Raw genomic sequence first — 27676 nt, forward strand, 5'->3', positions numbered from 1 at the left:
TTCCATATGGTCTCAGCTAAACTATATTAAACTCATCTTGGCTAATAAAGCAAAGATTACATAAAAATACAACATAGGGACAAGTATGCGTCTCTATATTATTACAGTATTTTCTACTCACATTCATCATTATTTGAAGATCAACACTGTCACGAATTCTCCCTTCAGTCCTGGCCTTTGAAGCTAAATTTCCAAACCAAATGACCGGCACCCAATATTTAAGATGAGGAGAGTTAAGGTTATCAAATAATTTTCGCTCATCTGACGTCATAAACCCTGGTTAAAAATAAATAGGACACATTGACGTGAAAGACTGGTTCCTGGTATAATTGTGTGAAAAGCAAAAAAATATAATCCTTCCTATGAAAACACTGCCTTTGCCCTGTTCATAAATGTAAAATTGAATTTTGAGCTACAGTCCTATACTCAGCTCATGATACGCAGTTTATGGTGAGCATAATACTACTTTATGCAATCTGGGTGATTTCATTAATTTCCACTCTCTTTGTGAACTGAAGAATATTGCTCTTTATTTTATCACCACCCCACTATCCATACGAAGGGGAAAATCCCACTTTTAGACATTAATATTATTAAGCTAAATAACAAACATATCTGAAATAAGTAAAGTTTTTTTTATAGAGCAAGCTGTCAATGTTATCCTTTAGGTAAGCAGCCATTGCTTAGGATGATGACGCTTCTCTATCTTGCAGTAAAGCCAGAGCTTGTGAAACTGGCTAGCACTGCATCCAAGTCATACTAGTGGATTCATACACAGGGTTAGGTATAAGCTAACTGCTTTACAATCTGACCTTTTTCCCTGTATCATATCCCATTAAGACAGTGCCCTAAAGATGTGTGGCATGGCTTCAGCTAATAATTGCACATAGCCTGGCGCAGTACTTTGGAACATGTATGGGCTTTATCGATGCTTTAAAATGTCATACCTGCTTCTACAACATGGTCCATAGTTGGGAATCTTTTGTAAACTGCAGTGCTGACCGAGCGAAAGATCAGCAAGGAAGTAAGATTCACATAACGCATAAGGGTCCTGCGGAGTAGCCGCCCGTACTCATCTCTCCCATGCACATTGCTGGAGATAAGTAACATAAGTCGGTCAGGCCAAGGAAGATTCACAAACTGGTTCCACCACCGGTTTACTACAAGAGTGACATAAAACCCTGTAACAGAGTGTTTGAAAAAAGTCAAGAAATACAATTTGTATACCTGAGTGGGCCATTACATTATTTTTATATACTGAACACAATGAAAGCTCAGATAAATATGTGGCGGATTATAACAAGGGTGGTTAAGGCTACAATCCAAGACCAAAGCTTCTGCATTGAATTCATGCAGTGCAAATACCTCTAGGAACATTGTCATGGAAACTGCTCATTTAAGTTTGATGGAAAGCAAGAGGGCTTCTGATAATATAGCTGACATTGATGTACCACTGAAATAATACTGTTAAGAGTTTCATGACCTTGAGGTGCATGTATAGAAACTAAGTATATGCTTTTAATTGTTTAAATTGTATAATTGTAATTTAAATGTAGGCAAATTGGTCTGACCTTTGGTTGACAGAAGACTAAAGTGTTTTTCCAGGAAACATTTACACTACATTAGTCTATTTCACCGCATTAACACAATAATAATTATTATTATATTTGTCATTGGAAACATTGGGAACAATTTTAAAAATAGATAGGACATTTATTAGCTCATAGCATTCTTTAAACCAGTGATGAGCAACCTGATACACTTCATAAGCATCCCTATAACCTTCGTAAGAACCGGCCTCACATTACTCTTAACCTCAGAAATAAGATAAAACAATACATTGAATGAAAAAAGACACACCTATCTGTAATAACATATCAGCTGGCATTTTAATGTAAGATAAATAACTGGTATAAGCTATAACAAACAAATCTGACAATAAAGCAGAAAGTACATGGGGCCGCAGGATAAGGCTCAGAGGGCCACCTTGTACTGTCTGTTGCTCATCACTGTTCTAAACGACACTCGAAATATGACATTTAGAATCTTGGTGCCATGAGTTACAACACCTGTTTGTGTGTACCAGTTTTCATCAATATCCACAAAATATATAGTGTCGAAGTCAGATAATTGGATAAGGTCATTTCAATTAATATCTAACAACTTGGTTGTCTTTTTGTTTGAAGTTATGCGAATAACATGCTACGGCGTGGAGCAGCGTAACTAACCGCAACACGTGGCAAACACTTATACACTCATTTACACGCACAAATACACTTGTAATTAGCTCACATGTAAAAGTAGTTGCAACACATAGTCATTTAGGTAGAAAGTAGCAGAGTTTAGGGTTAAATATTATAATGTTATATACATGTTAGTGAGAGCTAAGGTTCAAGTCACAGGAAACATATCATGTCTGGTATCATTCTAATTCCCTATTTATTCGCAGATGTCTGGTTCAATCGTCGAACTGATCGCACCTTGCGTATGCTAGATATGAATTGTAGGGAATAAATGGTTAAGAATGATATTGTCTGTGTAATGCAAATAGACCAGTTTAAACAAGTTATTGGCGGGAAGATTAGGAATGCATCTCCATGAGAGCTGATCCCCACCTTTGGATTTGATCTTTTGAACTGGCCAATGACCTGCATTGCACTGGACCCTCCTGAAGCCTGAACCAATGGAAGCAAGCCAACTCATCTGTATTGTTTTCACTGTACCACTAACTGTATATAAACAGGAGTTCCGGGACCAGTATTCAGTCTCTTTGACCACAGACTTCTGGATTGAATGCTGTATACTGGATCCAGGGCGCCTGCTAAGTAACGGCTGTGCTTATTTTATTCTGACTTGTTATTCTGCTACTTTTGGCTATTAAATCACATTGTGTGTTGGAACCACATCACTGGAAGTGGACAATTGTTATTGGATAGCAACTAGACGGTCATAACAATAGTGATTTTAAATAATATAATTTAAATATTTTCTACTGCAATATATGGAAGTTTTACTGGTGTGTTTTGGGGAGGGGCACAATACAGTGTACTAACCAAGTGATCTTTCTCTATTCTGCAAATATAATCTACACTCTAGTATTACAAGTATAAATATATAAACAAACAATATGGTCTATGATTTGACTTCATGTAAAAGATTAACAGAAGCAGAACAGTAGCACAGTCAACAGGACCCACATCACAATGAGTACTCACACTTTACAATCTCACCATCACACACCTTTCAGCTGCATAATATTTGTTTTATATTTCTGTTCTTAATTTCTCTTTTTATAGTATTATTATTCACTCCTGTTTCATGATCTCATTATCATTATCATCATAATAACTTGCTACTCCTTTTCACTTTACTTCTCTGTTCTAACTGAAGGGCAATATGTTGTCTAACCCTGGTGCTCTTCATCTAAAGCCTGCCTCAATCTGATACATATAATCTGCTCGTGCTGCTCACATCTTGGGGTATATTTACTAAACTGAGGTTTTGAAAAATGGAGATGTTGCCTATAGCAACTAATCTGATTCTAACTTTCATTTACTTAGTGCATTCTACAAAATGACAGCTAGAATCTGATTGGTTGCTATAGACAACATCTCCACTTTTTCAAACCCGCAGTTTAGTAAATATACCCCTTGTATCTTAAATTTCCCTTTGGATTGGAAACTCATGTGATTGCTCTTTTTGTATAACATTTCCTCCTACTGTACAGCTCTCAGTATGTCAGGTGTTTATATTAATAACTAATTTATCTTGACAATTTCAATACAGCATGCAGCCAGGTCCTAAAAATAGTTATCCTCAACATCATCAAACTTGCTTGAATCTCATGCAGAAATCTATAATTTTACATGGAGTAGAATCCATGAAATAAAAACAATCTATTAAATTGATGCCCGAAGATAGACAGGTCTTTTTTTATTCTAATAAACTAGTAATTCTAATGAATTTGGAATGGGGTAGGTTACATATAATTTCCCACTGCTAATCTATTATAAGCAGCTATTCCTCTGATATCAGATTTGGCAACCATTAAACACTTTCAATTCCCGTTATAGACATTTATTGATGTCTAACATTTTGTTTATGGACTTACTATCATAGTATATAAAAATGTGTAAAGAAGTGAAAGTAGATGCTGGTCGGGTATTGTAAGTAAGGGGTACGACTGGGTGGATTATTACCTTCCAGTAGTGGGTGAATTTTTATTGACCTAAAATTTTTGGCTGAAAAATATGTAAGCTTCACCAACAAAATGTTCTTTGTAAATATATTGGTTTATATTGCACAAACAGGTAATAATCTATTCAATGACTAAAGACAAAATTCATATGTAGCAAACATCAATGTAACAGTCTGCTAAAAAGAATAATAGTGTAAAACAGCACAGTGGAAATGAGTATATGTATGTTATTGCCATGATGCAATAGTAGCTGCAATTGTAAGATCAGTAAACACATATTTAAAATATACAATTAAAGAACATTCACATAATACTGTCATTAAGGACTGAATAGGTCACATATATTACAAAACTGAGATATAGCACAATTGATACAGACTAATGAGTCATTTCACTCTCTGATAAAGATCTGCTATTATTTTCCAACTGCATTAACCAGCGCCAAATTTAATAATTTTAATTATTTAATTTAGCCAATGAGATTGCATAGGAAAATAAGTGACAATTCCTTGAACAGACCATTATCATATAATAAAATGGCATCCTGTTGTATAATATGTTGACATGGAGTAGTATAATTGTTTTTAAGTATGCAAGTAATGGAACCTATACAGTAAATATAATCCTAAGTACAGTGCTGAAATAAATGGGAGGAGTAAAGGAGAGCGTTCCTGTAAGAAATTATTTGCAGCAACGATGTTCCCTTCAGAAATGTAGATGTTTGGGAGGTAAAAGATCTAAATAAATAAATTATTTGGTTATTTTGTTATGCTGATCTCTAATGCATAATTGCCAACAATGGCAATTAGTGCTCTGGGAGATCGGGGGGTGGGCGTGTTAGGAGCGGGGCCCGGCGGGTCGTATCATTTGCATTTGTCCCCACTTCCTTTAAATCAATCAATTGTTTCCACCAATTACAGCAGGGGGCAGGGACACGATGATGCGCTATTTGCATCATATGCCCCACCCCCCACCGCCTTACTATTGATTTGTTCGGGAATTGGAAGGTTTGCCTACTCTCCCGGGAGTGCGGGAGGATTCCCAGAAATTCGGGAGTCTCCCGTACATTCCGGGAGAGTAGGCAACTATGCACTAATGATATGAAAACTCAGGTAAGTAAAACAAACTCTTTGGATAGCAAAAGTTTATTATCCTACATGGAAAAGTGTATGTATGTGTAATGAATTATTCAGAGTATGGTCACATCATGCTATATATTGGAAGAAATGAAACTGGTCACAGGAATATAATTGGTACCAGTTTTAAAATACATGAACCTAAGTGAAACATGTGTCATAAAATAAGCATATTTGAGAGCCCATAAGGCACAATAAATGCTGTGTCCTTAGCGTGAGCTTCACTATTAATTTCTAACGTACAAATGTTTTCTGCTTGTTTGGTAGAGAATTTAGACTGTACACTCCACCAGGGAACAGATTTATGTGAAAGATTAAACATTTTCTGCAAAGTGCTGCACAATATGTAGGTGCTATATAAATAACATTTAATAATAATAATACTGCTCTTTAAAAATTATATTGTGCTAGCAAAATATCAACAATTCATTTTTTCACAAATAAATTATTATTAAAATCACCAAAACCTGATAATCCTCATGAAAATTAAAATCATACTTGCCAACTCTCCCGGAATGTCTGGGAGACTCCCGCATTTTGCGAGAGTCTCAAGGACTCCCGGGAGAGTGTGGCAATCTCCCGGATCTGCCCACTTCCTAGTGAAGTGGGCAGAATTAGGTCCAAAACGCCATGATTCACCGGGAATCGCAGCGAATGGCGCAGATTTTGGAGCCCCGCCCCCCATAACGCCCACCTCCCCCGGCTGGCTCCCGGAAGCCAACTTTAAAAAGTTGGTAAGTATGATTAAAATACTCACTAGGCACCCATAAAATTAAAAATAATCTTATTAAATCCAAATAATTACAAACACCCAGAGCCGTAACGACGGCGGTGCAGGCGGTGCGACCGCCCAGGGAGCAATGCCTAGTGGGGGCGCAACACCCGCCCGCCCTTTCCATACCATCAGTGAAAGCAATCTAGTCCTGCAGTGGCATTTTGCCAATTGAAGACAGCCAGCGGCGCAAGGAGTAGGGCGCCTGCTGCCTGCTCTTGCAGCGTCCTGTAACACAGGTGAGGAGGAGCCGGCACAGAAGGAAGATGACAAGAACAGAAGCCCAGGTAAGTAAACTAGTACGCTGCTGTGCGTTCCAGCCGTCCAAACCGGAAGTTCGGCATTTGACACGCAGGTCTGCGCTCCATAGCAGAGAAAGTAATAGAGGAGTTTATATAGTTTTTACTAACTGAGGCTGGCAGTGCACCGTCGTTAGAAGGAGGGAGTCTTCTCTGTTAGTCTTGCCCTATCCAACGGACTTTGGCACCTTCACTTCTTTGGGATATCTTTGGGACATTATCTGTGAGGCAATCTTCATACGATTTTGCCTTCATATTACACGTTATCGCTGTGTATGCATTCTACGATTTTACAGTGTTTTTTCCACTTATACTTTTTACTGGACTTTCTTTCTGATTTTTTCTCTATGGACTATTTTTCAGCTACTATAAATTAGAGATGAGCGCACTCGGATTTCTGAAATCCGAGCCCACCCGAACGTTGCCGATCCGAGTCGGATCCGAGACAGATCCGGGTATTGGCGCCAAATTCAAATCTGAAACTGAGGCTCTGACTCATAATCCCGTTGTCGGATCTTGCGATACTCGGATCCTATAAATTCCCCGCTAGTCGCCGCCATCTTCACTCGGGCATTGATCAGGGTAGAGGGAGGGTGTGTTAGGTGGTCCTCTGTCCTGGTAGATCTCGTGCTGTGCTGTTTAGTTCTGTGCTGTGCTGTTTAGTTCTGTGCTGTGCTGTGCTGTGCTGTGTTCTGCAGTATCAGTCCAGTGGTGCTGTGTGCTGTGCTCTGTCCTTCTGAGGTCAGTGGTGCTGCTGGGTCCTGTGCTGTGTCCTGTTCAGTCCAGTGGTGCTGTGTCCTGTGCTCTGTGCTTCTAAGGGCATAGTTATTTCCCCAATATTCCCCTGTGTTTAAAAAAATAAAAAAAAGTTATTTAAAAAAATACAAAAAAATAATTTAATTTTTTTTAATTACCACAAAATTTGCACAACCAATCCTGCAGTATAAGCCCATTGGTACTGCAATATTACCAAGTTCACACATTCAGCAGTAAAAGTCCAGTGGTACTGCAATATTACAAAGTTCACACATTCTGCAGTATCAGTCCAGTGGTGCTGTGTCCTGTGCTCTGTCCTGCTAAGTTCCGTAGTGCTGCTGGGTCCTGTGCCATGTCCTGTTCAGTCCAGTGGTGCTGTGTCCTGTGCTCTGTGCTTCTAAGGGCATAGTTATTTCCCCATTATTCCCAAGTTTTTAAAAAATAAAAAAAAAGTAAAAAAAAATTAAAAATTAAAAATTAAAAAAAATATATATAATTATAACCAAATTTGCAAAACCAATCCAGCAGTATAAGTCCATTGGTACTGCAATATTACCAAGTTCACACATTCTGCAGTATCTTGTGCTACATATAATGGAGACCAAAAATTTGGAGGATAAAGTAGGGAAAGATCAAGACCCACTTCCTCCTAATGCTGAAGCTGCTGCCACTAGTCATGACATAGACGATGAAATGCCATCAACGTCGTCTTCCAAGCCCGATGCCCAATCTCGTAGTACCGGGCATGTAAAATCCAAAAAGCCCAAGTTAAGAAAAAGTAGCAAAAAGAGAAACTTAAAATCATCTGAGGAGAAACGTAAAGTTGCCAATATGCCATTTACGACACGGAGTGGCAAGGAACGGCTTAGGCCCTGGCCCGTGTTCATGACTAGTGGTTCAGCTTCACCCACGGATCTTAGCCCTCCTCCTCCTCCCCCCCCTACAAAAAATTGAAGAGAGTTATGCTGACAGCAACAAAACAGCAAACAACTCTGCCTTCTAAAGAGAAATTATCACAAATCCACAAGGCGAGTCCAGAGTCCAAGGATGTTGGAGGTTGTCAAGCCTGACCTTCCCATCACTGTACGGGAAGAGGTGGCTCGGGAGGAGGCTATTGATGATGTAGCTGGCACTGTGAAGGAACTTGATGATGAGGATGGTGATGTGGTTATTGTAAATGAGGCACCAGGGGGGGAAACAGCTGATGTCCATGGGATGAAAAAGCCCATCGTCATGCCTGGTCAGAAGACCAAAAAATGCACCTCTTCGGTCTGGAGTTATTTTTATCCAAATCCAGACAACCAATGTATGGCCATATGTAGCTTATGTAAAGCTCAAATAAGCAGGGGTAAGGATCTTGCCCACCTAGGAACATCCTCCCTTATACGTCACCTGAATAACCTTCATAGTTCAGTGGTTAGTTCAGGAACTGGGGCTAGGACCCTCATCGGTACAGGGACACCTAAATCCCGTGGTCCAGTTGGATACACACCAGCAACACCCTCCTCGTCAACTTCCTCCACAATCTCCATCAGATTCAGTCCTGCAGCCCAAGTCAGCAGCCAGACTGAGTCCTCCTCAATACGGGATTCATCCGAGGAATCCTGCAGCGGTACGCCTACTACTGCCACTGCTGCTGTTGCTGCTGTTAGTCGGTCATCTTCCCAGAGGGGAAGTCGTAAGACCGCTAAGTCTTTCACAAAACAATTGTGTCCCCGGTACCAAATCCCGTCGAGATTCCACTTCACTAGGCAGGCGATACCAAAAATGTACAGAGAAGTACGATCAAGTGTCCTCAGTGCTCTAAAAAATGCGGTTGTACCCACTGTCCACGTAACCACGGACATGTGGACAAGTGGTTCTGGGCAAACGAAGGACTATATGACTGTGACAGCCCACTGGGTAGATGCATCCCCTTCCGCAGCAACAGCAACAGCTGCATCAGTAGCAGCAACTACAAAATGGCTGCTCGTGCAAAGGCAGGCAACATTGTGTATTACAGGCTTTAATAAGAGGCACAACGTTGACAACATATTAGAGAAAATGAGGGAAATTATCTCCCAGTGGCTTACCCCACTTAGACTCTCATGGGGATTTGTGGTGTCAGACAATGCCAGTAACATTGTGCGGGCATTAAATATGGGCAATTTCCAGCACGTCCCATGTTTTGCCCACACCATTAATTTGGTGGTGCAGCATTACCTCAAGAGTGACAGGGGTGTGCAGGAGATGCTTGCGGTGGCGCGCAAAATTGCTGGACACTTTCGGCATTCAGCCAGTGCCTACCGCAGACTAGAGGCACATCAAAAAAGCATGAACCTGCCCTGCCATCACCTCAAACAAGAGGTTGTGACGCGCTGGAACTCCACCCTCTATATGCTGCAGAGGATGGAGGAGCAGCAAAAGGCCATTCAGGCCTACACAGCCACCTACGACATAGGCAAAGGAGTGGGGATGCGCCTCAGTCAAGCGCAGTGGAGACTGATTTCCGTGTTGTGCAAGGTTCTGCAGCCATTTGAACTTGCCACACGAGAAGTCAGTTCCGACACTGCCAGCTTGAGTCAGGTCATTCCCCTGATCAGGCTGTTGCAGAAGCAGCTGGAGAAAATGAGGGAGGAGCTGGTAAGCCATTGTGATTACACCAAGCATGTAGCTCTTGTGGATGTAGCCCTTCGTACGCTTTGCCAGGAACCGAGGGTGGTCACTCTTTTAAAGTCAGAGGAATACATTCTGGCCACCGTGCTCGATCCTCGGTTTAAAGCGTATGTTGTGTCTCTGTTTCCGGCGGACACAAGTCTACAGCGGTGCAAAGACCTGCTGGTCAGGAGATTGTCCTCTGAAGAGGACCGTGACATGCCAACAGCTCCACCCTCATTTTCTTCCACATCTATGGCTGCGAGGAAAAAGCTCAGTTTTCCCAAAAGAGGCACTGGCGGGGATGCTGATAACATCTGGTCCGGACTGAAGGACCTGCCAACCATTGCAGACATGTCTACTCTCGCTGCATTGGATGCTGTCACAATAGAAAAAATTGTGGATGATTACTTTGCTGACACCATCCAAGTAGACATGTCAGACAGTCCATATTGTTACTGGCAGGAAAAAAAGGCAGTTTGGAAGCCCCTGTACAAACTGGCTCTATTTTACCTGAGTTGTCCCCCCTCCAGTGTGTACTCGGAAATAGTTTTTAGTGCAGCGGGGAACCTGGTCAGTGAGCGGCGAAGGAGGTTGCTTCCTCATAAGGTTGAAAAAATGATGTTTATAAAAATGAATAATCAATTCCTCAATGAAGTACAACACTGCCCTCCAGATACTACAGAGGGACCTGTGGTTGTGGAGTCCAGCGGGGACGAATTGATAATGTGTGATGAGGAGGAAGTACACACTGTAGGGGGAGAGGAATCAGAGGTTGAGGATGAGGACGACATCTTGCCTCAGTAGAGCCTGTTTAGTCTGTACAGGGAGAGATGAATAGCTTTTTTGGTGTGGGGGCCTAAACAAACCAATCATTTCAGCCAAAGTTGTTTGGTAGGCCCTGTCGCTGAAATGATTGGTTTGTTAAAGTGTGCATGTCCTATTTCAACAACATAAGGGTGGGTGTGAGGGCCCAAGGACAATTCCATCTTGGAACTTTTTTTTTTGCATTATATGACCAATCAACAGTCGTTTGCCATGTTCAAAAAGTAAAACCAAATTTAAACAAATTCAAGAAATTAAACCAAAAGTAAAATGCCCTGTCATAATTTAAAACAAGAGGTATTGACGTGCTCTAAAACTACTGTATTGTTGTTTATATTTTATAAACACTACACTTGAAAGCTTGAGTCTTTCAATAAAAAAGTAACTGTCCATTGCACGAATATTTGCAACAGGGACAATTTTAGGGTTAAGAAAGTCAACTAATAACACTTCGACGCTGTCTGTCTTTATAAACACTACACTTGGAAGTTGGAGGAGGTATTGTGGCCCCGGCACCAAATTTACTACCGGGGCCACTCCACTGTGCAGTCCATATTTAGGTGTATCAGATATTAAACAACGGTGACAGTTGATGCCCAATTTTTTAATTATATTGTGGCCTCGGTACCAAATTGTGTACCGGGGCCACCACACTACGCAGTCCATACCCTTTTTTGGTGGAATTCTGACCCGTGGAGGTTTTTTTAATTATATTGTGGCCTCGGTACCAAATTGTGTACCGGGGCCACCACACTACGCAGTCAAGATAGATAGATGCGTATCATAGATAAAGTACATTCAGTGGTGTGGGGCAAATTGAAAAATATTCAAAATGCACTGACATTATCAAAAACAAGAGGTTGTCACACGCTAAAACTCCAACATGTATATGATGGAGAGGATGGAGGAGCAGCCGTATGTGCAGTGTAATGCAGACCTGTTGAAGGTTTTTTATATATTTTATTGTGGTGCCCAGTGCCCACTCCTCTACGCAGTCCATATACATTTATTGGTGCGAATCATAAAAGTTCAGGGTTTTTAATATATATTGTGGTGACCCACTCCTCTACGCAGTCCAGGTACATTTATTGGTGCGAATCATACAAGTTGATGGTTTTCTTATTATATATATTGTGGTGACCCACTCCTCTACGCAGTCCAGACACATTTATTGGTGCGAATCATAAAAGTTCAGGGTTTTTAATATATATTGTGGTGACCCACTCCTCTACGCAGTCCAGGTACATTTATTGGTGCGAATCATACAAGTTCAGGGTTTTTAATATATATTGTGGTGACCCACTCCTCTACGCAGTCCAGGTACATTTATTGGTGCGAATCATAAAAGTTCAGGGTTTTTAATATATATTGTGGTGACCCACTCCTCTACGCAGTCCAGGTACATTTATTGGTGCGAATCATACAAGTTGATGGTTTTCTTATTATATATATTGTGGTGACCCACTCCTCTACGCAGTCCAGACACATTTATTGGTGCGAATCATAAAAGTTCAGGGTTTTTAATATATATTGTGGTGACCCACTCCTCTACGCAGTCCAGGTACATTTATTGGTGCGAATCATACAAGTTGATGGTTTTCTTATTATATATATTGTGGTGACCCACTCCTCTACGCAGTCCAGATACATTTGTTGGTGCGAATCATAAAAGTTCAGGGTTTTTAATATATATTGTGGTGACCCACTCCTCTACGCAGTCCAGGTACATTTATTGGTGCGAATCATACAAGTTCAGGGTTTTTAATATATATTGTGGTGACCCACTCCTCTACGCAGTCCAGGTACATTTATTGGTGCGAATCATACAAGTTGATGGTTTTCTTATTATATATATTGTGGTGACCCACTCCTCTACGCAGTCCAGGTACATTTATTGGTGCGAATCATACAAGTTGATGGTTTTCTTATTATATATATTGTGGTGACCCACTCCTCTACGCAGTCCAGTTACATTTATTGGTGCGAATCATACAAGTTGATGGTTTTCTTATTATATATATTGTGGTGACCCACTCTTCTACGCAGTCCAGATACATTTATTGGTGCGAATTATAAAAGTTCAGGGTTTTTAATATATATTGTGGTGACCCACTCCTCTACGCAGTCCAGGTACATTTATTGGTGCGAATCATACAAGTTGATGGTTTTCTTATTATATATATATTGTGGTGACCCACTCCTCTACGCAGTCCAGATACATTTATTGGTGCGAATCATAAAAGTTCAGGGTTTTTAATATATATTGTGGTGACCCACTCCTCTACGCAGTCCAGGTACATTTATTGGTGCGAATCATACAAGTTCAGGGTTTTTAATATATATTGTGGTGACCCACTCCTCTACGCAGTCCAAGTACATTTATTGGTGCGAATCATACAAGTTCAGGGTTTTTAATATATATTGTGGTGACCCACTCCTCTACGCAGTCCAGGTACATTTATTGGTGCGAATCATACAAGTTGATGGTTTTCTTATTATATATATTGTGGTGACCCACTCCTCTACGCAGTCCAGAAAGATACCTCGTTGCAACGTTTTGGACTAATAACTATATTGTGAGGTGTTCAGAATACACTGTAAATTAGTGGAAATGCTTGTTATTGAATGTTATTGAGGTTACTAATAGCATAGGAGTGAAAATAAGCCCAAAAACTTGATTTTTAAACTTTTTATGTTTTTTCCAAAAAAAATCCGAATCCAAAACCTTAAATCCGAACCGAGACCTTTCGTCAAGTGTTTTGCGAGACAAATCCGAACCCCAAAAATAATGAAAATCCGGATCCAAAACACAAAACACGAGACCTCAAAAGTCGCCGGTGCACATCCCTACTATAAATATATTGCATTTTTTACTCCAAATTTGTCTGCTGTAAATTTGTTCTTAACCCCTCCAAACCACTATTATTGTATTGTTATGGAGGGATTTGAATTGGCTCTATTCATAATTTATATTATTTTTATTTTGCTTTACATTTATTTGTGCTTTGGAGAACATTGGGTTGGCATTGACTATTTCTTATATTACATAGCGCCGTGAGTCATAAGTGATTTTTGTAAGTAAACTATTGGAATGCTGGTCAGAAGAGGGAACAAATGCAAAAAGTGGGGTATCTGCGCTTCCTATGTTCAAGAGTGGTAGGCTGTCTGAAGGGGAAGGTAGAGAAAAGGGTGAGCTCCAACCCTCATAGGTTAATACAGAAACAAATAATTCCCTTGGTGCCAAAACAAATACTGTATAAGTATAATAAAATAGAGTATTATACAATTTTTTTTGTATTGGTGCACTGATTATGTTGTAATATGATTGGGCTCAATACATGACCATTCACCATTATCTGTTGCTTGATTTATTATATCCTATTAATGCACCACCAGTATTTGTTTTGGCGCCAAGGGTAATTGTTTGTTTTATGGTCAGAAGAGGGGGCTGGAGTGGACAGGAGCGAGGGCTGGAGAGGAAGGTGTGTGGAGTGAATGGGAGAAGGGAGTCTGGAGAGGAGTGAGGGGTCTGGAAAGAAGGAGTGAGGGGTCTGGTGAGCACAGCCGTATCTAGGCAGGTGCGGGTGGTGCCGTCGCCCAGGGCGCAAGCCCAAGGGGGCGCAGCCACCCGACACCTGCCTCTGTGCCCAGACGAACCACGGCTCTAATACAGCTCCCCTACAAGCAACAATTCATTCCCGGCATCAAAAGCAGTGGAACGCATGTGCGTTCTGGGGTAAATGCATGGACTTGGGTAAATGCATGGTCCTCTAAGGAACCCACAAACCGCAAGTGCAAATACTAGTTAACCACTGGGTTTGACATGTGGTGCCACTGGTATTTAACCCAGTGCCATATATCTATATAGATATATCTATATAGATATAAATATATATACATGCATTTGGGTTTTCATGCATTTGCAAATATGTGTAACAGAATTTTTTCAATAAAGTGCCAACCACACCCCCACATTAGGTTGGCCACACCCACTCAGCAAATGTCACTCCCACTTAGATGGGGGGTGCCGGTGCCCTGTCTCGCCCAGTCTAGTTACGGCACTGCAAACACCCCCCTAATAAACCAAAACAGAATCCCCCCAGCTAAACACTGTACATCCTTATAGAAATGTTTACTTTCAATTTTCATTCCACAGCTCTAGTATTCTGTTCACCTTATTTTGTAAATTCCATTCTAATTAAGAGCTCCATAAAGCCCAAGGGGTATATTATTTACTAAGCCGCGGGTTTAAAAAAGTGGAGATGTGCCTATAGCAACCAATCAGATTCTAGATATCATTTATTTAGTTACGGCATGTTAAGGCTTACATTTGTGCTTGGACTGAAAAAGATCAATGAAGGTTTAATGGTATAGTATGGGATATGTGAACTTCATCTTCTATCAAAGTACGTTTGACACCACATTCAGCCTGGAACAATTTGACAGCAGGCTCAGATAACTACTATGTGCTTTCGTCAGTGCCGTAACTAGACATTTCTGTGCCCTGGGCGAGACAGGGCACCGGCGCCCCCCTTCGAAGTGGGAGTGACATTTGCCAAGTGGGTGTGGCCAACCTAATGTGGGGGTGTGGCTAGAACTTTACTGAAAGAATTCTGTTACACATATTTGCAAATGCATGATATTTATATCTTCTATCAGAGCCAGATTTACACCTCATGGGGCCCTAGGCAAGATATTGGTTTGGGCCTCCCCCTTCACACACACAGTGGCCCCTCACATACAGAGCTGGATTAAGGCTTTGGGGGCCCTGGGGCACTTAAGGCAGGGGGGCTCCTATGATGTAGCATACTTATCATTTTAGACAAATAAACAGGCAATACAGTGTGCACTACTGTTAGGTGCACACAGTTCTGCCTTCACGAGCAGTACACGGTGAAGCGGGACATACCTCCCAACTGTTCTAAGCGAGACAGTCACCCAAATTCGGGACTGTCCCACCAGATTCAGGACAGTTGGCAGACTGTCCTGCTCTCTCCTACCTGTTCTTGTCACTGTCACCACCTGTGGCTGCTGGTGTCTTTAGCTCATTTGCTGGTTGTCTGCATTCTGGAATATTGGAGGCCCTATTTGGGGGGAAAAAAAATGGGTACATAAAATTTAGAAAACTGCAAACAGTCTTAGTGTTAAATTAATAGCACTCACATTTTATAATTAGGCCTCCCTCCAGCCACACCACTAAAATAATAATATTCACATTTGCTAAATAGATCTCTTTCTCTCCAACCAACCCTGACATTAGATAGCATATCCCACAACAATCCCAGGCATTAAATAATTAATAATCACATTTTATAAATAAATCTCATTCTCCCCAAACAGCCCCACAATCAATTAATAGCTCACCACCCCAGCATTAAATTAAAGGTCCAATTACTCCATCTTAAATTCATAGGACCCACTATTAAATTAAATAGCCCCACCATCACCCCACAAATAAAATAGCACCCAATAATTAGCCGCCACGTGCACTCCACAATTAAATGAATAGCCTACCTACATTATATTAAGACCCCCCTCCCTCCCTCACTACATTCATTCACTGCCCCCCCCCACACACACACACACACACACACACACACACACAGTGCATTAATTCACTGGCCCCCACACACACACACAGTGCATTAATTCACTGGCCCCCACACACACACACAGTGCATTAATTCACTGGCCCCCACACAAGCTACATTCATATGCTGACCCCCACACACACACACATATATATGCTGACCACACACTCTGCATTGACAAAACATAACATAATCAACTCTTTTCATTCACAGAGCTTCAAAACCTCCCTTTTACACCAATCCGCACAGCTATTTAGGAGAAAAACTGAAAATTTAATAAAGAAGGCAGAACTGACATTTGTATTTTTTATTTAATATGCACAATCCCATGGGTGCCACAACGCCAGAAATGGTCATGCAAACTCATGTGTGCATGGAAAAAGTTCCCAAATGCGTAATTTTGGCATGGATCTTCTTATGTTTACGAATAAATATACATATTTGTGGAAAAGTAGGTATGCTACATATCTTACAAGTAAGTAAATTACCTGTGATGTCCATTATAAAACTTACTTAAATTTTTCTTTCTGCTGTTTTTTTATGCATTTAACACTCAATCTATATATAAAAAAGCAACAATCAAACAATGAATTTGATGCAATCAGCAATCAAATGGGACAACTATAGATAGCATCAATCAACTTGTAAAATACTAAACAGCTGTCAACAGAATCATCAATTTTTATTTGGATAAATGTGCACAAATGCGGGAATAAGATGGGATTTACAACTGTACAGATATTTTATTTTTCCCTTTTTTATTAAAACACACACACTAACACTCACCTTCCATCTGCGCCGCGCGCTCTCTGCAGCACATGGGTCATGTGTCATGTGGTGCACGTCTGCCAGCCACCACACTAGCCCCTCCCCCCTCTCGCGGCATCCGACCCCCCCCTCCCCCAACTCACGGCCTCCCCCCCCCACGAGTCACGGGGGGGCGGGGGGTGCCGCGAGTCGGGGGAGGGGCCACATTTTTTTTTTTTTAAAAAAAAAATATTTTTTATTTTATTTTATTTTTTACTCTGTGCCAGAGGGGAAGGTAGCGGGCAGCTGCTGCGCCCCCCTCAGGCTTGCGCCCTGGGCGACGGCACCGCCCGCACCACCCTAGTTACGGCTCTGGCTTTCGCTACCATTCAGGGTTTGTTGCATTCCACCCAAAGCACATACGGATCAGACACAAAAAAATGCAGTGTGCATAGAGATTACTGATATCTATGCAGTAGCATAGCTAGAAGCCCCTGTGCAAATCTGAGCCGTGGCCCAATTAATTTAACTCTGCTCTCTGCATTGCTCAGTATATAATTCAACCCCAGCATGAGGTTATAATATCTACTGGACAATGCAGGAAGCATTGCAGGAAGACTTTAGTGCATAGAGATCACTTACTCCATCGTGATGCTCCGCATTTCTCTCCCATTATACAGAGGACCCCCCCCCCATATGTTGCTCAGGAGGCTTGTCATCTAGCAACAGACATTAGACAGCAAGCCTCCAATCTTCGCTGAAGGCAGAGTAAGCAAGCATGAGCAGGACCACACCCTCTAGTGCAGGGGTGTCCAACCTTTTAGCTTCCCTGGGCCACATTGGAAGACGACGAGTTGGCTTGGGCAGCACATAAAATGCACTAACCCTAACGATAGCTGATCATCGAAAAAACCATAGAAAACATAGTTAACATATTAAACTTACTTGGAAATGAAGTTAGTAAGAGTTAGGAAACCTGTTGCAGAATCATGATTAAAGCAGTAGTCCCATTACCAGCTACAATTGAACTTACCTGCATCTGTCCCCTAGTGGGGTTCGGGGAATTAAATGCCAAAAACTTTTTTTTCCTCTATTTCTGCACCCATGAAACATTTTTTTTATTGACCAGTTTGAAATGGTCACCGTTATAGGTAGCATCAGGAGGACTAATAGAAATCTACAGAGATTTAAAGATAGGGTGGCAGGAAAAATGGCTCATGGAGCAGCCTCCAATGAGGGCAACAGTGGGTGATATTTTCACCCTACTCAGCACTGCACATTTAAAATGGTTTAAAATATTAAAAATACAATCATCTCTTAATATTTATATTAGATACATACAGAGAACACAGCTAGTTCATAATTGCATGGTGCAGAAAGTCCAAATTCAGAGTAACAACAATAAGATACTGGATAATCTTTCACTGCTGCTGATAGTTCGCGCGGGTGACTCCCCTGTGCTGCGCTACGCAATGGATGTTGGGTGTGATGACGTCACCCCTGACATTCACTGCGAGCACCACACGGAGGAGACCAGGGAGGGAGCCAGAGCGCCAGCTGACGTGACCTCAGGGTAAGTATTTTCTTTTTTTTTTTTTTTGCAGGATTTTTTTTTTCAGTGTTGCCCCCTTGCCACAACCAAAACTCCTCCTGGGCCACATTTACAGGCATGCTGGGCCGCATGCGGCCCGCGGCCCGCGGCTTGGACAATCATGCTCTAGTGGTTAGATTTTTATTCAGTTTCTGACAATGGAGGATGCTGTTTTTGTCACAGTGACAGATTCATTACAGCTGTCCCCTGTCAGGGCTGAGAGATAGAAGAACCTCTAAGACAATTGCCTCTTCTTCCCCTACAAAATGGTGAACACTGGACCTTCCTACACCTTTTCAAAATCCTTTAGCCACCAACCAAAAAGTAAAAAGCCCAGTGGTTTGTATATGTGTTTATTTTTCCAAAGTCTCCTTTGATGATAGGCCCTCAGTACTGCACAGATCTCCTTTTCTACTCCATCAGCAGTGGTCTACCTATAAACTCAAGCAAGTTATGCGGCAAACAGAATTGAGAGTCACTCTGAACCTTTCTAATTCTTTTAAACATAATATATCAGTTGTATTTAGTGTTTTGGCAACCCTGGTGGTGAACTGTTATTTCTGGACTTGGAAGTGTTACATTCTTTAAATATGACTCATATGTGCTCACTACCTCCCAGGAGGTTGGTTTCACTCTGAAATGTATCTGAAAGGGTGAAAAGCCCTATATAGGTCTAATTTATCCTTCACCTAATTCATCAAAGGGTTTAGTGCTGGCGATATTATAATTGCTGGCTATAACCCTATCGGTGGTAAGTTTTTGCCAGCTATTGGTTTGCATGGGGAAGCTCATTTATCAAGTATCATGGCAATACTTTGATGATACTTGTTCTGTTATCGCCATGTCTCAACGGTGATAAAAGATCAAAATATTTTGATTAAACCATTTTGGAGGCATTGGTTTTCTTTTTAAATAATCATTTGCCAAATACATTAAATTTTTTAAACTTTATTTTGTTTATTTTTTAAGTGGAACTGAAGACCAAATCTGGGCAAGCCGTCTCACGCAGGCACACATCTGCAGAGACAGTGCATCGCTCAGCTGACTCTCTGGGGCGTATTCAATTGTTAGGGGCGTATTTATACGGTAATATTGCGCGCGAAAAGCGTTAATACGGTAGTTTACTCACTGAATTTCAGCTCGCAGCTCAGCTCGCAGCAAGCTGAAATTCCGCGAGTAATTACCGTATTAACGCTAAGATTTTTCGAGTGCTCGTTTGTTAGTGTTAATGCTAACAATTGAATACGCCCCTCAGCGTTAACGCTAACAAACGAGCGCTCGAAAAATCTTAGCGTTAATACGGTAATTACTCGCGGAATTTCAGCTCGCTGCTCCCTGAGTTGCGAACTGAAATTCCGTGAGTAAACTACCGTATTAACGCTTTTCGTGGGCAATATTACCGTATAAACGGTAATATTTTTCGAGCGCTCGTTTTTCAGCGTTAACGCTTACAATTGAATACGCCCCTCTGAGTTTTTGTTTAGAATATTGCAGCACTAAGGGATTTTTAACACTGCGATAAGAAGTAATAATAAAAAAGAAATCTTACCTATTGTCATAAGCGGTTTCTTAACAATAAATATACCCCTTAGTCTTCATCATGGTTGGATTGGGACTAAAAGAAGCCCTGCCATTTAAAGCACACCAGCTCGCATTAGTGTGTTTCCCAAAGTTAAAAAATGTGTTGCTCAGCCTAATGCTGTCACAAACAGCTCATTCACTAAGCATCTCACAACTGTTAACACTGCCCACATAGTTGAGCTAATACCATACAATGGCTGTAGCTTAGTTAAAAAAAAAGTCTGGGTACCCAAATCAGCCATGTGATACTCTCTTGCCCGGCGAGCCCGGGTTTGTATTCTTCCCTATTTTTTTAAAAAAAATGTTCTCATAGTTGTATTTTATTTTTTACACATATATTCTGACTGCAAAACATGAGCCCTGTGCTGAGCACTTTTGAACCCATCGCATATTTATTGAATGCCTGCTAAATGGGAAAAAAATTACTTCCCTCTGCACCCAAAATTTTCTATATAGACTCTACAAAAGCCTCCCCCTATCCCTAGCATTTCTCATAAACATGAGAATAGTGTGTACAATTATTTTCCTCTGACAGAACCAGAAAACCCACAGATCACAGAGGACGAGTGCTATTAAAGGGATCATGTAAAGGACAAGTCCCACTCATTCTTAGCACTAAAATGGTTAATATAAAGCATTTATTATTATTTTTATCACTAACACTTTAATTCAGCCTATGTTATTGTAGTTGAAAAATGAGTAAGAACTATTATGAAACTACTGCAGCCTATATTTGAGCGAATACACCTGTTTCTCTAGAGAATCACATGGATTTGTGGCCCAAGATGGCTTTGTCTATGGGAGGAGTTGGATTGATTGGGGAGCATTTCTTGCTGATTGTAGATTGCCACAACATACAAAAGTTAGATTTACTTCTTCTGGACGAAAATATTTACATTAGATAAATTGTCGGGGGAAGAGCACAACCGTCACTCCTCCCCACAAAGTACTTGATTTTCTGGCACCAGATCAGGTCTTTCCCCCGGAGCTCGGTGAATCACGGCCTCCCTTAGCCCCACCCCTTAAACGAGCATAATCATTTCTGGCCTATTATGACAGGGGTGGGGCCACTGTTCCCCCCATTTAACTATCCTAACTGGATGGGATTCGGGAGGTTGCCCTGCTCTCCCGGGAGTCCAGGAGGACTTCCAGAAATTCAGGAGTCTCTCGGACATTCCGATACTATGTCCTTAAGTGGTAGTAGATTGAATTTCGATGTACAGTTTATACTATTGTCACCATGTGCATTTTTGGAGTAGCTAACAAATCACAAAGCCACACATTGATTTTACAAGGCTGCTACCACAGTGAAGGGGGTATGCATCTTGAAATGTGCTAGGCAACTATAAAGGAGCATTCCTGATTCATACACTTTATAGTTTGTTAATAAGGCTTACTATGTACAGAGTTACGTTAGTAGTGATGTGATTGGCTGTAGAGTCAATATATAATGTGCTGGCCATCCTGATCCTTGGCCTGTCCCCGACTCTATCTTTCCCCAATTCTGTCTATATCTCATCCCATTGTCAGCTACTCCCCAGTGAGGTTAGTCTGGTGGTCCTGACTTGTGGCTGTATTACAGCAAAGCCAATTAGTTACTTCTGGGGGTTCCTAGTGAAGTCTGGTCACTCATTAGACATGAAGAACACACAAGCACGCCACAGACTCACCCGTTTAGCTTTAAAATGGACTTTATCAAATCTTCATTAAAAACACAATTCCTCTTAGGTTTGTGACTTACACATTTAAAATATATAAATAACAGTGCTCCATTAGAAACATTTAAGGCACATTTTTCCAAGGTACTGTATTTTAGTGAAGATTTAATACAATCATTTTATTCCTTTTTGTAATACATCAAGGTGGTCTGTTTTCTTTGCTTTCAATGTTCATTGAGAAGTTTCAGTCACCTGAGTCTGTATCCTCACTACTTTGGGTGTTGGTAGCAGTTTCTACTGTGAGGAGCAGATCATGACTTAGTGCCTATGAAAGGGATAGAGTTTTACATATTTGGGTGTTTTAAATACGCTCACTAAATTTTATTTTCTTTCTGCAGAAATTCAATGCAAATAAACTGTAAAATGATAAAGGTTAGTTCAGAATGAGGAATGAACAGTAAAGGTCAGTGGCACAATGGCATTACATGCAGTACACAAAATTTACACTGAATACACTAGACATGGAATGTAAAACTGTTTCAAGCAATACAGTGTACATATTAAAATAAAAACTTACATTCAGTCAGTAAAGCACAAGTAACAATGGACCTAATTCAGAGTGGAACGCAAGTGTAAGTGTAACTTGTGAATGAAAACGTTGCATGCATGTGTATACGTATGTACGCTGTATTCAGAGATGAAGATGCGTCCAGGTCTGGATGAGTAGCAGATGCATCCGCTTGACAACCGGCACACTCCTCAGACACTCACGTCTCTTATTTTGTATGTTAAGAACACAATTGCTATTTAGCATCATAAACTTGAAGAACTTATCTTATACAGCAGGAACAACTTCCCGACATGCATACAATTTTTTTTTAAATTCTTTGTTTTCCACAATGGCAAGACCTAATCTATGGCCAAGCTTTCAATACATCTAAAAACCTCTAATTACAAGTGGTTCACTAGTTCAGGTGTTCTGCATTATATCTATCCGCTACTTACACCTGCCAATGACCACCCGCATATAAAACTTATTTTTCAGCCATTTCTGAGATTACGTCCTAGTGTGAATCCAAACGCAATTACTGGAACACGCCCAAATATTGCCCTCATTAAAACACTCCGCCCCTCCCCAGTCACGCCTCTTCAGGTGTAATGAGCCGTTAGTGCCAAAAAGTACTAGGTCTAATTAGCCACAGTTTTGTAAGTTCACTTTCTGAACAATTGCAAATATACGCAAACAGGGGTATATCTCACTCTGAATTAGGCCCAGTGATTTTAAAAGTAGGGCTCCCAAGTGACCTTATTTTTCCCAGGATAGTTCAGATTCTCTTATTGGAAATAATTTTATTCAGACTGTTTATGTTCCTAGAATTTAATCTCTTTATGCATCTGGGGCCTGATTCATTAAGGATCTTAAATGAAGAGGTATCTTATTTCAGTCTCCTGGACAAAACCATGTTACAATGCAAGGGGTGCAAACTAGTTTTCTGTTTTGCACATAAGTTAAATACTGACTGTTTTTTCATGTAGCACACAAATATCACCTTCACATTTCAACTTTAAATTTCAGTTACAAATAAGCTATCAAGTATTTGTGTGCTACATGAAAAAACAGTCAGTATTTAACTTATGTGCAAAACAGAAAACTAGTTTGCACCCCTTACATTGTAACATGGTTTTGTCCAGGAGACTGAAATAAGATACCTCTTCATTTAAGATCCTTAATGAATCAGGCCCCTGGAGTAAAAGAATATAAGCAGAATAGGTGCTTATATCTGCAATAGAAAAAATCAATGGGTGCTATTAACAGCTTGAGAAAACATCCTGGTTTTCTCAATGGGAGCCCTAGCTTATAAGGTGTATCAGTGAAGTTTTGTTCAGTGCAGTATTGTCCAGTATCAGCTGCATGCAAAGTGCACCAGATTTTCACAATTAAAGCTGCCGTGTGGAAGCATTCTCTAGTGGCCACCACTTACCTAGCACAAAGGTTACTGGGATTTGCTCAGCATATTTGTCACAGTAAAGTGATAACTTTTCAAAGTAACGTCTTTGAGAATCTGAAAGAAAGAATCTGCAGCAGAAATAAAATGAATGTACAACTTTTGTGTTGTGACATTTTGTTAGGTACTAATAACGTAAATAGGTAATTTAGAAAATTACAAAAATACAAACAGGAAGTGCAGTTTTTATGGCGCAAATGCGTCTATTTGCAAAATACAAAACAAGGAGCACGCACTTTGGGAAGTGTTCCTGCGCAAACTCTGCACAAATGTTTGCTGGAGTCCTTGCTGAGATGTACTGCCTCTCATCACTTTTGTATCAACGCCATTTTTCTTCAAAAATACTATCAATTATCAGTTCCGCTTATCAGTCCATCTAGCTGTTACCCACTGTTGTAGATCAGAACTTTAGACCAGTTAGGAGTCAGCAGAGAAAGTGTAGAGTGCTGGCCAGTGAGAAATTAGAATGCAGTGTTTATTAAAGGCAACGAGGAGTGTACATAAATAGTATGGTGCACATTTGAAAAAGTGTAAAGCATAATGAACTCAGTGGCGCATGCAGGGGGGGTTTCTGAGTCTCTAGAAACCCCCCCCCTGCGCTAACTAAGTGGCCACTGTCCTATACAGCAGCCGCGGCGCTGTCAACGAAGCGGACGCTTCTTAGACAGCGCCGCGGCTGCTGTATAGGACAGAGCTGACGAAACGGAGCTGCACTCTCTCGGGTTTTTTGTTGTTGTTTTTTTTTGGGTGTCGGGGGAAAACCCCTTCCCCCCCGACAATCCTCCGTGCGCCCTTGGAGCTAAACATAGCTTTTGAAATCGAAAGTAAGTCTAACAGAGAATCTAGAAGTCGGAAAATAACAAATTGATGCCTAAATTATTCTAAAATCAGAAATTAGGAAAGATGTATGGGGAAGGGTGTACAAAGGGATGTTGAAAAATGGGGAAAGGGGGAGAAATTGAATGAGGAGAGGGTGGTTGTCTCTAGTATAGAGTGTGCTTCTTAATCATAGCAAATGAGGATTTGTCTCAAAAGTAACAGCTCCTCTTTAACAACATCAATTCATCAATACACTTCTAGACAGCTCTTCCCATCAGAAGGAACAAAACCTTGCAACTTGCAGCCATTGCCTCCTTGATATGCTAAATCCTGAATTTCCCTGTATGAATGGGTGCAATCATATAAAACAGGAGCAAAACATCAAAAGTGGCATCTGTATTGTGGATCCACATTTTTGCAGCTTAGTGAATGACCCATATTGTGCACATAATTGATTCATATATTCAGTAAAGCAGTACAATGCCATTGTTTCTTATCTGAGTCAGCTCACAATTACTGTAGATTGTAGAGATGCGACTTGACAGTGTTAGGAATAAATAGAAAAGTTGCATTATCCTATTTGTACACAATATAATAATGTAAGGAAGTGTCATATACACAAGAAATGACATCTGGCGCTACTCTAGAATGTTCTATATTCTATATCCGCTGAGAGAGGCATCATTTTACCAGATCTAGCGCAGTGCCAGAGGTAATTTCTTCTCTTTCATATTTAGTTTGGAGGCTTTAAAGTAGAGAAGTTCACTAAGCACTGTGTTTTTTGTTTTGGTTTTGGATCTGTATAAAATTTGTGTTTTGGTTTTGGCAAAACCGCCCATATGTGTTTTGGTTTTGCTCAGACTCGGTTCCCCGAGAACCGAACACACCCGCACTTAGCAGATCCGAGTACTGAGCCAAGCCGGCTTGGTTCTTTCACGCGCCCTTGGAATTGAAAACAAGGCAAAACGTCATTGTTACGGCGTCGGATCTCGAATCTCGCAAGTTTTTGATTCTATAAGTACCTCCCTCCACGGCGATCCAGCGCCATTTCACAGAGGGACACAGAAGGGGTAGCACAGTTCTTGGCAGTCTCTAGAGCAGCTGGGCAGCATCAGAGGTAGAAAAGAAAGAGGAGGGGTAGCAGTGTTTTTCAAAGTCTCCAGTGACATTCAGGAGAGCACCATTGCTAATTGTCGTTGCTGACATAGAAATTATCGGTCTGGCAGGCTTGGTCTTCTAAATCTGCAGTCACATTGCACTGTGTTATATAAGTAACACACAAAGAGGAGAGCTCCATTGCTAATTGTCATTGCTGAAATACAAATAATAGGTCTGGCAGGCTTGGCCTTCTAAATCTGCAGTCACATTGCACTGTGTTATATAGGGAACATACAAAGAGAAGAGCTCCATTGCTCCATTGCTGATTGCCATTGCTGAAATACAAATAATAGGTCTGGCAGGCTTGGCCTTCTAAATCTGCAGTCTTTGTTTAAAAGTGTATTAAAATAATATTGTGACCTGTGAGATGGTCAAAATTGACTGCAAATGACCTGAAATTAGTGTTATTGAGGTTAATAATAATGTAGGGGGGGAAATAAGCAAAAATATGGGATTTTAGCAAAAAAATTAGGGATTTTAGCAAAAAAATTGGTATCCAAAACCAAAACCAAAACACACAAGGGCGGTTTTGCAAAGACCAAAACACGAAGTTAATCCAGATCCAAAACCAAAACCAGAACACGGGGTTCAGAGAACATCTCTAGTTATAGATCTGTATTGTTTTGAAAAATTGCTAAATTATGCTAAAATCACATAATTTGGCTCTTTTTTTGTTTCTAAATTATCATTAACCTCAATAACACAAATTTCCAGTAATTTCCAGTCAATTTTAAACAACTCACAATTCACAATATTATTTTCATGCACTTTCAGCCAAAGACTGCAGTGAGATGGCTGGATAGTTGGCGACAGAGCAATGGCACAAACACACGGCAGTTCATAGCACATCTAGGAAACATTGTCACACAGCAGTGGCAGAAAAGAAAAGCGGTGCAAGATGGATTTGTCCTTGGGCCCTCCCAGCCACTCATATATTAAAAAGGTTAAACAAACTCACACAGAAACAGGAGGGGTAGCAGGTACAGTTTAACAAACCAAGCACTTCAGCAACACGGATTGCCACTTTTGTGGCTGAAGTGCTTAGTTTGTTTATGTCCCCATAAAACAAGCTACCAATGGGCTTAAGGCAGCTAAGCTAACAGTGCTGTCAATGAGCTTTAAGACTGCAGAGAGATGGCTGTTGCTAATTGCCAGAGCAACAGTACAAACACATGGCAGTTTATATCATTTTACATGTAGGAAACATTGCCACATAGCAGTGGCAAAAAAGGAAAGTGGTGCAAGATGGAATTGTCCTTTGGCCTTCCCACCCACCTTTATGTTAGATATTAAAAATTACATGTACAGTTTAACAAACCAAGCACTTAAGCGACAAGGAGTGCCATTTTTGTGGCTGAAGTGCTTGGTTTGTTTGGGCCCCCACAAAACAAGCTAACAATAGCTTGGCTATCTGAAACCCAACAGTGCTGTCAATGAATTCTACAGTGGCAAGATATTGTTGTCATCATCCTCACCCTCATCCTCACACTCATCAGTGTGTACATCATCCTCACAAAATATAAGTATAAAAATGATCTTGTGGGGTGCTTCACTAAGGTATGCTGCCGTGTATATACTTAAGAATTTCCACAAAAATTCAAAAAATACATAGATACTAACAGACAAAATAGTACATACTTTGCTTTTTTTCCATAATTATTCCGAACGGATTGGAGTGAGAAGGTGTACGTGCTGGTCACTTGAGAAGGAAAGTAGGATTTATCCTGACAAGCATATTTTGGATTTTCCATATGTAAGCATATACCCAAACGGGGCAGAAAATAAGGAAGAATCATGAGTGTCTCATTGGAAGTTTCTGCTTTCAACATCAGTCATTGAAAATTACTACACATCATTTAGTGGTGGTGGTGGATTCTTTCCTGATCTGGGGGTAAATGTATCAAG

General features: G+C 40.7%; 1 protein-coding gene across 4 annotated transcripts in view; it reads right to left on the bottom strand.

Annotated features, from left to right (window-relative positions):
* Nucleotides 1-27676, bottom strand: part of BEST3 (bestrophin 3) — a 71593-nt gene that overhangs the window by 15897 nt on the left and 28020 nt on the right. For 2 of the 4 annotated variants that reach the window (XM_075205338.1, XM_075205337.1), the window contains 3 exons: nucleotides 23771-23865; nucleotides 948-1181; nucleotides 122-276 (listed from right to left, as the gene is read on the bottom strand). In XM_075205338.1, the coding sequence (XP_075061439.1) occupies nucleotides 122-276; nucleotides 948-1181; nucleotides 23771-23865 (484 nt within the window). The remainder of the gene's footprint in view (nucleotides 1-121; nucleotides 277-947; nucleotides 1182-23770; nucleotides 23866-27676) is intronic. The other 2 variants (XM_075205340.1, XM_075205341.1) reach the window with 2 other exon arrangements.

This window comes from Mixophyes fleayi, chromosome 4 (assembly GCF_038048845.1).
Source record: "Mixophyes fleayi isolate aMixFle1 chromosome 4, aMixFle1.hap1, whole genome shotgun sequence".
Classification (NCBI taxonomy): Eukaryota; Metazoa; Chordata; class Amphibia; order Anura; family Limnodynastidae; genus Mixophyes; species Mixophyes fleayi.